Consider the following 13,986-nt stretch of genomic DNA (forward strand, 5'->3'; position numbering starts at 1 on the left):
TTAATCTAAACAAAAGAGAATCATAGTATTTAAAAATGATTTCAACTACAACATTATTATCATTATTACATACACCGATAAATAATTGAATAATAACTCAACAAATGTTGAACATGTTTGAAATGCTATTGACTAAGCTTGTATAAAGAAAAGTTATTGATTCCATATTTTGATTGCGATTTTTTCATAATTCAAAACTTGAACAAACCGTATGTGATATTGATAAGACCTGCCGGGTCACCAGATGTAATTGGACTCCATTGTTTACCATAGCAAACTATAAAACAAGTACCAGTTGAGGCTCATGAGCTTCATGTGTCTTTACCTTTTACCAGTAGTCGTCTTCACAAATAAATGTAAATTTTGATATACGCTTGTAAATATCTTGTTGGTAGCATGTTGTCATGCTTGTCCCCATCTGTTGTTCGATTAAACCAAAAATGAATTTTTGAATTTTGTTAAAACTGGGCTTTGGAGAATACAATATGACCTCCTTTTTATTCAAAATGAGTTCAGGGTTTTTTAACAGTGATGTAACTTTGATCACCACAAGTTTGATGTGACCTGTAAGGGACAAGTGCACTTCTCTCGTATTATTACATCAAAGATGGTGGAAAATGACGCGTATTGCAATCCATCTAGAAGGAACAGCAAACAATTTACATAAATTGTAAATCACACTTAAATATGGAATAACTCTTGAAAGTGGCGATAATACTCTTGCCTGATGCTTTTTCTTACATGAAACCAATATGTTGGCTGTTTGACTTTGTTTTGGGTATCAATTTCCATTAGTTTTGTGGCCCTATTTGTTTATTCCCTATAACCCAATTCAGCTCCCTGGGGAGCAAACAGTCCACGTTCTTACTTAAGTCACTATCAAAGTCCAAACAATCACCAGACCTATCTCTCATCTAACCATACATATCAAGCGATCAGGATTTGAACCCACACCCCATTGTCCTAGCCACTGAATTTATTAAATAACTAACGACAAGTACCACTTAATTTGAACATATGATTTAGTATAACTTTAAGAGCTTTTTAGATCAGTTACAATCAAATTACAACACTTTAAATCAGAAACCATTCTTAAAAAATAGCTTGTTACCAACAATGTGGTAAAACTTAAAACGTTTGTCAAGGCTTTTTCGTTTTTTGTTTTTTTTCTCTCTTTCTGATTTTTGGTTTTTTTAAGAGATTCTTTACTAAAAATCTTTAAATTCTAATTATTGTACTGATCAATCGCAGCTTGAATATTTTAAAATTTGAATAAAATGTGTTAGTGTTTTTTTTTAAAATGGTCTCTCAGATAAATGTGTTTTACCAATAATATATCGATACAATTAACACCAATACAATGAAATCTTACACAACAATTATTAATAGGTGCAGATCTAGCCCTGGCGGCCTTACACTTTTGTATTGTATCTGTGTACAGAGGAATAATCCAATATAGGGCTCGTGCAGATCTTAATTAAAGGAACACGTTGCCTTGGATCGGTCGAGTTGGTCTTTGAAAAGCGTCTTGGAACCGTTTGTTATAAAATCGATATGGTTAGAAAGATGTTGTAAAAGTATAATACAATGATCTACACAAATATGCCTCGAAATTGCGTGGTTTTTGTTTTACCTCCTCGACAAACACGGTCGGCCGTTTATGGGAGTCAAAACTTTGACTCCCATAAATGGCCGACCGTGTTAGTTCGCGACGTAAAATGAAAACCGTGCAATTTTGAGTGATACTTGTGTGGATCATTATATTCTACTTTTAAAACATCTTTCTAACCATATGCATTTCATAACAAACGGTTTCAAACGCATAGACCAACTCGTCCGATCCAAGGCAACGTGTTCCTTTAAATAAGTTAGAAATAAGGCACAAGTGCACATCGAATGTGACAGAAGTTCTTCAATCGAGATCAGCGATTTGAAAGTTTTTTTGTGAAAGTATTCCCTCGTATAGCGTTCCCTCGTAGCTTAAAGCTGTTGGAGTTACAATGTTTTTTTTTTTATTATTTAAAAGACCAGACACAATCTTTCCCTGACCAGGCTAGCTTGTTTCCAGTGTCCAGACATATAATGTAAAATGTCAGTGTTGGATTCTAAACCCAAATGACTTGATAACACCTCGGTAACACCTTGTTGTATTTCTTTTGTAACCTATATTAATTATAATTGTTTTCTTGGTGTTCCGTGTTTTTGTCGTAGGTCTTTTGTGGCATTTGTTCCTTTAACAATTGTCTATATTTTTTAACATAGTTATTGTAATGTTTGTAATTCAAATACAAATCAACGTTTTGCTGTGACTTTTAATAAGCCAATAATAATAATAACAAACCAAGGTCGACAAGCAGGTAAACTGACCAAGGAACCTGCAGCCGATTTCACGAAACGCTAACATTTATCCTATCTCGAGTTTAGGACGAGTAACCCGTCCTAACTTAGGATGGGTTCAATGCGTTCTAACGTCTCTGGATTCGGAACTTAACTCGTCCTAAGTCCTAAGATTAATCCGAAGGTAGGAAAAGTTTGGTGAAATGTACCGTCGCGACGGCTGGTAACATTGGCAACTCTTTAGTTTTCGACCACGGTTCCCAACGTTTTAAGTTGGAGAAGTTTAAAGGTTTGGAAAACAAGACCAGGTGAAGTTTTTCTTCAACGGAAAAGTGTTTTGTTTACAATTAATTCTAAGAGCAATGCTTTTTAAATATTACTGATACATTGCAAATGGTGGCATCACAATATTACTTTCTAAAGAACTTTATTAAACTTGTAAACGGTTGTTAAGATCAATTTATAAAAGAAACCATTCTTAAAACAGAAGTTATATATTTTTTTCAAATCAAATACAATGTTATTTGCTTTAAGTTGATCCTTAATGATAGATTCAAGGCTAGACATGCGTTTCCCTAAACTGTTGAGTAACTTGTTAACCAATTTAGTTTGAGGATTCCCTTCATTACGAACGTACACTTTTGTTTAGGTTCGATAACTTCTTCTGAATTTTAAAAATGGTTTCAGCAGCTATCTACGAAATACAATGAGGTGCATACCACGGTTACAGCAATGCTTAATAATTAACTGCAAATTTTAATAACTTCAAAATTAAGGCAAGCCGGGTAAATTTTGTAAATTGTATTCATTCCAAAGTCATATGTATTCCTCTAGGAGCTTCATCTCAATCCGCCGTGTATTCCTAACTCCATCTTTGTTTTCATTCAATGTGCATGTCAAATCCATTTAAGGCAGTAGACACTATTGGTAATTACTCAAAATAATTATTAGCATAAAACCTTTCTTGATTACGAGCAATGGGGAGATGTGATAGTGTAAAACATTGTGAGAAACGGCTCCCTCTGAAATGAAGTAGGTTACGAGAAAGAAGTAATTTTCCCCGAATTTAATTTCGAAACCTCAGACCTAGAATTTGGGGGAACCGAAATCCGCCGTATATTCCTAACCCCATCTTTGTTTTCATTCAATGTGCATGTCAAATTCCATTATTAAGGCTGCGGTTGTTACACTCTACGTTCTCAGTAAAGCTTTACATCCAATATAAGAAGCACCAAATCATAGCAGCAACTGGTCCGCTCTCATTGGTCTGTGATCTTGCTACTATTTAAGTAAAGGCGATTTTGTTTCCTTTAACAAAAGTGCACCCACAACTTGTACACATTGTTTCTCCTCAAGGAATTAGAAAGGAGATGGATCATTCTGACCCGCTGCTCGTTGTAGCGATGTTGTGTTAGGAATCAAGGCAGCTTAATCAGTAGGCTAGCTTGCTACACGAATGCTTCAATGAGAAACAGTTGCCATTGCGTTTGTACTGACTTATGCAAAATGTATTTTTAAACCTCAAGCCCGATTGAAAACCCAGCAAATTGACCCTACGATACAAGCTCATTCGAACAGAACTGTGTGAGCTCTAAAAATACAATCCTAAAACAAGTTTTTGAAAAAATTATAAGTATGCCCTTTTACTTAAATTGTTAAACAGTGTAGCATGTGTTTGACACCAGTCTGTTTTGATAATGTTTTACGTCCAACTGAGTCTACATGAATTCATTTTGGTTATATTTAAAGTTTTAACTGGACTGCTGGACACTATTGGTAATTACTCAAAATATTTACTAGCATAAATTACTTGGTAACGAGTAATGGGGAGAGGTTGTGGGAAACGGCTCCCTCTTAAGTGATGTAGTTTTCGAGAAAGAAGTCATTTTCAAATAGTTTGATTTCGAGACCTTATAATTATATTTTGTGGTCTCGAAATCAAGCATTTGAAAGCACACAACTTCGTGTGACAAGTTTTTTTTTATAGTTATCTCGCAACTTCGACGACCAGTTGAGCTCAAATTTCCACAGGTTTGTCATGTTATGAATATGTTGATATATACCGAGCGAGATAAGTGCATGGTCTTTGACAATTACCAATAGTGTCCAGTGTCTTTGAAGGCTAAACATTTGTTTGCTAGTTGTTGGCTTAGCTTCTATTTTGTGATTGAACAGTCCATATACCACGGTTTTGTTTACCTGTTTAATTCTGAGCTGAATAGATAACCAATTTGATGGATAATTGTACTAATATACGAGTCTGCGTTGGCTTATCATTTGATTGTCAGGGGACATTGCAAATTCCATCCTCAATTTTGTTTAGCCACGAGGTGGAGATTGGCGGCGTATTTTGATTTCAGTCTTTGCAATACGAGAACCATTCCATTCAGTAGCTCTAATAACTCGTTTGTATGGACCCATAGTATCTCCAGGTTGGATATATTCAGCATTAAGGTTATTGTCTACACCAGGTATACCAGAGCATCTATTAAACCACCATCCCCCTTCACTATTCAGACTTGGGCAGTTTGTTTCGTTTTGGTTATTATCTGTGTGATGGTGAATGATGAAGGCTTGATTGTTGGCAGTCTCAAGAATATCATCTGGAAAACATAAGAAAGTACAAATAATCAACATTCAAAAATACCTCAGACAGTTTGGCTTTTCCTATTGGCGGAGAACATTTCACGTGGGGTGTTTAAACAGTCGATAAAGGCATAGCTAGAACTGTTTTTAACAGGTCGTTGTCGAGTAGCATTCGTCTGGGTAAGCCATATGCTATCAGAAAACTGCCTCAAAGAAACCGGTTTAAAACAGCCGTTGAAGAACTCGTCATCACTCATTTATTCTCTTACTAACATTGTGATGCTCTTTTAATTAAAAACGTTTAAATGTCTGGTAAGCTTTTATTTGCGTATTCAAAAACAAAAAAACTGCAAGCGTGTTCTAGAATATAGTTAAATTAAAAAGTGTGCACGCGTCTATGTCACCATCAAACACTGTTTCAAACTTGTTTAAAGATTATGGAAAGGTTTACGGTAACACCATGTAATGACTATCTCTAAATGAGTTGAGGTGGTTCTGAAAAGAACCGTTGGTTTCAACTCGACGTTTCGATCAGTATGCTCTGATGATCTACTTTAAAGGTTTGTTTTACTCAAGTTTTTTATATCGTTTTTTTTTAATATTTTTTTCATTACGATTAAAGGCAAACCAACAAGTAAAATCACAACGGCGGTTCGACTTGAAATTCTGTTATTTTAAAAGTGAATTAGGACGCGTCTATGGCTCCACCACACACTGTGTCAAACTTCTAAACACTTTAACCGTTTGTTTTACAAATGTTTTTTAGATCGTTTGTTTTTATTTATACATTACGATTAAAGGCGAACCAAATAGTAAAACAAAGTCGGCGGTTGAACTTGAAATTTTGTTATGTTACTAAAACCGAGAAACTTACTTCTGCATCCAATGAGTTCAATGCTTACAGCTGGATATCCGACGTCTGTTTGAGTCACACGGATGAAGCGTGCTCGGATCGGCTCTTCAAAAGGGTTCTTTACCGGTGCGGTTTGATTCGTGTTACCATGGAATATCTGTAGCATAGGAAATAGAACACCATGATCAAGGCTAATTTTGGTTTATTTCAACATTTGACTTGAAAACAATAGGTTTTAAATGCAAAGTAATACACAATGAAATGTTCATAATGTTGCAATGTTCCTTGTACGTACGAGTTTCTGGGATTACCGATTGTCTCTGTTCAAAACAAGTTGAGAAACAAGTCCACCAGAATAAAATAGTAAACTTGAAGAACCATTTTGTTTGTGCAATGACGAAACCATTAAGTTACCTGAGGTTCTCCTTCAGGTGCTCCCTTGTGGCTAACAGAGACCCAGGTAACGTTGTCAAGGCTGTATTCTACTTGAAATGACGATTCATTTTTCCCTTGAGCTATGACTCCCTCAACTAGAGTTACTAACAGTAGGTCAATTTGAAGAATTGAAGATCCGTCCGGAATGATATGGGCTTCATTAAGAAGGCGTTGTTCACATACCCAGCGTACTGTAAATAAAACACTTGATTGATTATAAGAAGTCTTCTCTATATAATACAAACGGCTCAAACTGCGCTCTGTTCGTGAGTTAAATAAACCAATTTGTGTTGTTGATCAATGAAGTTTAGAACTACTTACTTCATTAACAAACAACCTGTAAACATTCTAATTTTAAAGGTCACCTAGCTTTTAAGAAATCGCTGATCATCCAGAGCACGTGAAGCAAAAAAGTTCACCAAACATGAATTTTGCCTGTATTATTTAAGAACAATCTTGAGTTTAGAGTTGTGAGTTGCTTAAAAAAGCAAGGAAAAACTCGATCAAATCTGATCACTTTAAAATTATCAGTTTATACTCTGTCAATTGAATGTACCATTTTGATGTTTAACATTCTGTTGTGTTTGATTTGGTTACTTGGTTTTACGTAACACCAAGGCAGATCCTTGTCATTGGATTGGAGGATTGTCCGTCACGTGATAGCAAATAAAAGAACCATTGCACGCTGAGTCACTCACCGTGCTTTTTCGTTCCATCCGAAAAGTACTATTGCACGCTGCAGTGTGCAATAGTATTTTTCGGATGGAACGAAAAAAGCTGAGTAAAAACATCACTGCGTGCGCGTGTCTTTGGTAACGCAGCAGTGTTACTGCAAGGCATATTAGTAAAATTACTAGCGTTCGGCTTCTGCGTGTCTCAAAATAGCTGTACAGAACGCACATTGTGACTGTTGAATCCAACAGGTCGACCCAAAGAGAAACGAGTGTAATTTCACACGTAAAAATTGTAGGCCTACGCTTTGTTTGTTTTGAAAGTTGTATCTTACAATCAAAATGACAAAGATCTACTTGGATGAAACGAATAATGAATGTTTTTCATTCGTGCAATAGTGCAAATATTTACATTCGTTGAAAGCTGGAATGTTCTATTCAACTCAGCTCCGCCTCGTTGAATAGAGCATTCCATCTTTCTACTCATTGCACTCATAAACATTCAATATGTGTATAATATGATATTATTTCACGATCAGATCACTGTTCCATTCGGACAAAATATAACTTTGTTTGAGACAATGTGCATGAAACATCTCGATGGAACCTACCTTTACATCCCAATAGTTCAACACGTATCCATTGAGAGCCATCAGTCTGGTTTAGTATGATGCGGAGATAACGAGCAATGACTGGTGGATTGAACATGCTGGTAGCTACCGAGTCTGCTGCGGTGCTTCGTCGGATAATCTGTTCAGAAACAATAAAACAATTCATGTAAGTTAAACTTGTAAACTAACTTAGCCACATTAGACTAGTCAACTTTACACCAACTAATATTATTCGATTGGCCTGTTGCAACAGAATATTTGAATGGGGGACTTTCGGGACGCTTGGTGGCAGCAGACTTACCAGGTAAAATATCATTGTTGTCGGTAATGTGCGCACGCTCAAAACTATGTGAGCATTAATACTTCACCTGTTAGTCTGCTGCCACCTAGCGTTTCAAAGTCTCACATTCGAGAACATAAGTCTGATTGAAAAAGAATCCTTCACGAATTGTTGGCCTGAAATGCAACCATAGAAGCAAGTGACATTGTGGTTTGACAATCAGCAAGTTGAACAAGATCAAACAGTTTCGTAGTTCTTAGTGTGGGACTAAATTGATTGATAAAATCATTGTTTTATTGATAATCAAACCAGTATTTGAACATACAGTTTTGATTGTAAGACGCAGAAATAACCTTTTCAGAGTGAATATTACAGTTCCTTACCTGTGTTGAATTCTTTGGATGCCACGTGCTCTGGTCATCACTGTACTCTAGCTGGTACCCATAACCTATATCTACACTGGTTCCCTGATCAGATCCCTGCAGCATCATCATTCCCTCCACTATCACTTTAAATCCTAGATCAATCTGTAGCCACGGGTTGATGTCAATAGGATTAGCGCACCAGCCAATAGTATTGTTGTTTGCTGATTGAGTGAGTCGTGCATTGCTTGGTTGACAGTTACCATCTTCCCTCTGCTGTGTACTTGATGCTGTGATTCTGAAGTCTGGAATGCTGCCATCTCCCATTCCGAGACGATCCAAACAAAAGAAGCGTTCTATATCGGGCAATAATAAAGTCAATATAATAACATACGAACTGGAGTATTGAAGTTCATTCAGTGCATATTTCGATTTCATAAAGGTCACAACAATAACTGGCTTGAAAACGAACCCAAATCTGTTTCAGAACAAAACAAGCAAGTCAATATTACACTACCACTAACATAGTTGTAATTAAAGTATTGCCACAAGATTGTGTTTTTGCCACTTTGCACTTGATTGTTCTTTGCTTAATCTAAATAAAACTATTATTTATAAATGAACATAGTTAGGCTCATATGCTACGTAAAACACCTTTTAATAAAACGCAACATTATTAACAGCGATTGTCTATAGTAAAGTTTTCATTTTAACCAAATGAGATCAGGAAGACTGCAGTAGGTGTCCGCTTTAAATATGAGACTTGGACATTATTTTAATATTTCAACAAATGCCAAACAAACCAATAACGTATGGTTATTGTTGTTGTTGCTGTACAAATCAAAAGAATTGATAAATAAATACAATAGGTGTTTTTCTGACTTTACCATTACATCCAAGGAGTTCAATACACAGCCCTGGACGTTCTCCTTGATACCCAGTTGGTGTGATGCGGATGTAGCGTGCTCTGATTTCCTCATTGAACATGTTGGTCACTCTGGTGTTATAGTCTGAATTTCCAGGGAATCTCTGGGAAGGAAACATAAACGATGCTCAATGACAACAATAAATCATTAATACCCTAAATTCGTTTGAAGCTCTTCGTCTATTATCAAGGTTGGGATTAATAAGCAATCCGTTACTGCTTACTGTTGCAGTTTCTTTGTTCTCAAAGATGCTGCCACCTGTATACCCTTTGAGAAAAATATGTTAATAAACAATATTAACTGCATAGGCAATTACTTTTTATGGTGTTGATAATATTATGTAATTAACAGTTTTCCGTTTGTATGTATCCATACATACATACAACTAAATATTTACAAAACGCCTTTACATCAAGATCAAAGCGTGTTGTAAAGAGCCAGACCAATTGAAGTATAAATACAACAGATTACATTATTATGATACAAGTGAATTTTTGGATTTTTTTTAAGAAATATTTTTATGTATGACGTCACACCTGTGCACTGTCCTTATCAGTCCCTCCTATGAAGCGCATGTCTTGCTCATTGTCACCGTAAGATACGATAAACTCTGTGACCCACCATTTTCTGTCCAAGTTAGCCTGTGTAACAACACCTTGAATCAATACCGGGTGCTTTAGATCCACTTGGAACCATGCACTGTCACTGTCATTCAATGTGGGACACCAGCCACCTTTCACATCTAGCCGTCCGTAAGTGTTCCTGCTGCATTCCTGGTCATCAGTAGACGATGTCGTTATGCTTCCATCAGGGATGGTTTTATCTCCCATTCCAAGCTTCTGCCGACAAACTTCATGAGCTGAGAAAATAAAATACATTTAAAGTGTTTCCATCAAGCCAACCTTAATAGTGAAACCTTTATTGCGAATTTTGGAGCTGGTCGTGTTAACTTCAGAATAGTTTGATTTTAATTAATTTTTATTGAGACATTGATTAACGTTAGAAACGCGTTTATTTTGCCTACAGTACATTCTCAAACTAGTATGTCAGCTTAGGTGTAGTCTAATTGTTTACACTTTGAAGGGGAGTGAGGTATAGTGCAGATACAATATGACTTTTCGACACTTTGTTTCTCCATTTGTATGTTTTGTCATTTACAAAATTGAACTGTGCTCGACTAACAATTGAATACAGTTTGAAATGTCTCAATTGGATGACATTGTGCACTTGGAGAACGTGGTAAGTGGTCAACAGCATACATCAATAAATTACATCACTTACCTCTGAAGCCAACGAGCTCAATACGTAAGTATGGTTTTGAATTCAAGGCTGTTGGTCTGTTGCGGATGCACCGAGTTTGTTATGTCCAGTATTTATATAATGCAAAGTCATGCAATGAGTTTGGTGTGTCTCAATTAAGTGAGTTCTTGTGCAATAAAATTGAATGCGTATTCTTGTTTTTGATGACGAAGCATGAACGTTAAATCCAAGTTCGAACTGTCGGGTGCGTGCACGCTGTCGCAGCGAGTATAAACCGGCTTTAAGCATGCCAATTGAAAACGTTGTGAATGATTGAAACCTCTGCAGCCAAGAAGTTCATTTTTCAACGGGAGTAATTCCGTCTATCATTCCCATCTAGTGTCCACAACATCCAACTAGAACCAAACACAACCAATTTAGTATTTAGTATTTAGTATTTAGTATTTAGTATTTAGTATTTAATATGTGTAGTAACCAAAGATGTTCGAGTATGGACTTTCTCCAACATACTGACACTCAAGACTAGCCGTTAAATATTTAGCATCCGTTTCTTGGTATTTTGGGGGTTTCTTACCATGCGTTAACCTTGCTCTTAACCGTACAATAAGGTGCTTCTTTCGATTGATCTATGGTTGTTTGTCTTGCCAAGTGCTAACCCTTTCTGTACCACCTCCTCACTACCACCTTTAATGCTGATATAGCTGCTCATAAAAGTATTCCTTCAGACAGACAAGCTCATTGCTTTGTCTACGTTGAATCATAATTCACGTCCCATCAAATCGTGTAGTTCAGCTTTAGAAATTGACAAGGGCTTTCTATCATCTGCATAACGACTATTGCTTACAACTTGGTCACTAATATTTTACATCAACTTCAAAATTTGCTGAGGCATTGAGCATCAAGCATTGGGCGTATATCTTAAACGGATACAAATATGTAATACAGCCTTGATGAACCCCCTGCCGAGTATCAAACCAGTCAATGATTGTTAATTTCGCAGGTCGTCAGAGATATAGATTATTGCAGTAATGAATTCTGAGACCCACCTAGTTAGCACCGAGGGTTTACAAGGTACTACGGCGCTTACAGCAGCCACAGCCAGGAACACCGGGACAAACCCCTTCTCTTTTCGATAAGTGCACTGGGTTCTTTTAAATTTACATGCGTTACACAACATATGGGACAAACGCCTTTACGTCCCATCCGAAGGACGAATGGTTAAGTGTCTTGCTGAAGGACACAGTTTTCGCTACAAACTTTGAATATCATTTTTAAGTTAGGTCGTTACTTGTTCAAAAGTTCATGATTTATGGGTTAATAGGCCTAATAATAATAATAATAGTAAACGGTTATTCTAAAGCGCATAATACAATAAAGTCTGTATGCGCTTGGGTGGGTGAACAGGTGTGTTTTAAGTTGCAACTTAAATCGTTCCAGGGTGGGGCAGTTTATGATTTGGTGTGGTACATTGTTCCGTAGTTCGGGTGCAGTAAATTGGAAGGCACGTTGATAAAGAGTCTTTAATGAGGCCCCTTCATAATGTATTTGATATGCAGCATCCGAAACCGAGTGATCTATAATTTTGATTTTGAGAGTTCCATTTCTCTATTTTACTTTACATAAAATAAAATGAGATCTTTAGCAACACTAGTTTAATTCATATAGAGTTGGTAGTGCTCTCGCTCAAACTTTTTCGACAGATTTCCCTATTAAATATCAAAATTGTGCGTTTGGTGATTAAATGATTCACATGACTGCTTTGTGGTCAAACGGTTCACAATAACCTTTCGATAAGAAATATACAGTAATCTATTTATGGACATTTATCTTGAATTAAAAGTTTCGTTTTTGCAAATCCAAGTTTATGTAGATGTTACTTGCAAATCTTTATAATCATGATTATCAACAATCCAGATGAACTTATTTATAGAATTGGATATTCATAAATACCCCAGACAGTTTCGTCACTCCTATTGGTGTCCATTTTGATAACATCCACTGGTTGGCAATATTTTGTTTACTTTTAACTTTAAGATTAGAAGAAAAGGCTAGCATATTAATTCAGGTTAAGTTTTAGGCAATAAGCCTGACATTACGTGGTGATTGACTGAAACAATACCTCTGCATCCAAAGAGTTCAATACGTAGGGCTGGGTTGCCGTTCCAGGCTGTAGGTCTGATGCGTATGTACCGTGCTTGAATAGGCTGCTGGAATATATTGGTAACTGGGGTGTTTCTATCAGTGTTGCCAATGAATGTCTGTAAAAAATAAATGTAAACCAGAGGTGGGAACAATAATAAATACAAATGATAATTAACACTTTGGTTATAAATAATGGTTGTACTGCATTATTGGAGTGTCTATGTTGTTAATGAATATTGGTAACTGGAGCGTAGTTATTGGAGTTACCAGAGAATGTCTGTGAAATGAATCAAAGGAATCAGAGGTGGTCAGGATGATAAATATATTAAGTAATAACAATTGATATATAAATCCTGAATAATGGTTGTACTGCTTTATTGAAGTGTGTTTAGTTTATAAGGAATACATGTTAGGTTGGAGAGTGTCTTTGCTGAGCACTCTTACCTGTGGAGTCGAGGCCCCATTCACGTACAGCCATGCAGTGCCATTAATGCTGTATTGTACCTGGTACTGTGTCACCCACTTATCACGGTATGGACTGCCCTGTGTGATGACGCCCTCAATATGCACAGGATTTATACCCACATCTATTTGGAGCATTGAATCAACGAACAGTCCGTCAGCTGGCCTCCAATAACGGTTCAGGTTCAGTCGTGCATTACTCGGCTGCCAATGTGAATTCCACTGACTAGATGCTGTGATCCTATCATCAGAAATACTCCCGTCTTCCATTCCAAGTTTATGTCCACACTGTATATCAACTGGAACCAAACACATCGCATTAAGCCTTCAATCATTTGTTTTAAATATACATTTATATTTACTTTTTGATGGGTAGGATTAATATTTGCCTGTTTGCATTGTTAACGTTCTTAACCCATTCTGCATTTTTACTTTTTAGCATCTCTATTGTTGAATGTTTATGATTTTTATTGTAAATAATTATAGATTGTTAATATTTTGCCCAAGGGCATTGGCATTGAAAGCCCTAATTCGGCCTACAGTGTTGTTTTGTAAAGCTTTTTAATTCCTGGCAGGTTTCCATGGCTTTTGTTTTGTTATTGTTTGTATTTTGTATGTGTTTTATGCCAAATAAATTAAAATAATAATAATAACAAACTGCTTATAAAAAAGATAGTAAATTTCATTTCAACTTTTGCCAGGAGTCTGGTTTAAAATTTTGTTGTATTTAATGTTAACTGACGATTTTGAAACGTGTCATTTAAAATAACAGATTACCGTAAAAACATCGCCCGTGATTCACAAACAATTAATATTAAACAATTTGTTCCTGTAAAACATTAATGTATCCTTTATTATAATTTGAATCTTAATATAATCAGGGGAGCCTTGGTAATGGTTTTAACAATGCCATGTATTGAATTATATTGAAAAGAAATGATTTGATTTGCTTTTATAAGTACAAAATAATGTTCGCTGTTCAGAAGGACCTACATCCATTAATTAGTGTCCTCAAGTTTTGTTTTAACATCGTTGTTTTTTTTTTATTGTAACTAAATCTT

General features: G+C 36.1%; 1 protein-coding gene across 2 annotated transcripts in view; it reads right to left on the reverse strand.

Moving 5' to 3' along the window:
* Positions 1 to 1,809: 1,809 nt before the first annotated feature.
* The window catches only part of LOC139943259 (uncharacterized), a 133,230-nt gene continuing 121,053 nt past the window's right edge, over positions 1,810 to 13,986 (reverse strand). For both annotated transcript variants that reach the window (XM_071940079.1, XM_071940078.1), the window contains exons 5-13: positions 12,908 to 13,224; positions 12,441 to 12,579; positions 9,598 to 9,920; positions 9,023 to 9,164; positions 8,157 to 8,491; positions 7,494 to 7,632; positions 6,191 to 6,402; positions 5,798 to 5,933; positions 1,810 to 4,940 (exon numbers count right to left, since the gene is read on the reverse strand). In XM_071940079.1, coding sequence (XP_071796180.1) covers positions 4,657 to 4,940; positions 5,798 to 5,933; positions 6,191 to 6,402; positions 7,494 to 7,632; positions 8,157 to 8,491; positions 9,023 to 9,164; positions 9,598 to 9,920; positions 12,441 to 12,579; positions 12,908 to 13,224 — 2,027 coding nt within the window. In that variant the 3' untranslated portion in view covers positions 1,810 to 4,656. The remainder of the gene's footprint in view (positions 4,941 to 5,797; positions 5,934 to 6,190; positions 6,403 to 7,493; positions 7,633 to 8,156; positions 8,492 to 9,022; positions 9,165 to 9,597; positions 9,921 to 12,440; positions 12,580 to 12,907; positions 13,225 to 13,986) is intronic.

Source organism: Asterias amurensis, chromosome 10 (assembly GCF_032118995.1).
Source record: "Asterias amurensis chromosome 10, ASM3211899v1".
NCBI lineage: Eukaryota > Metazoa > Echinodermata > Asteroidea > Forcipulatida > Asteriidae > Asterias > Asterias amurensis.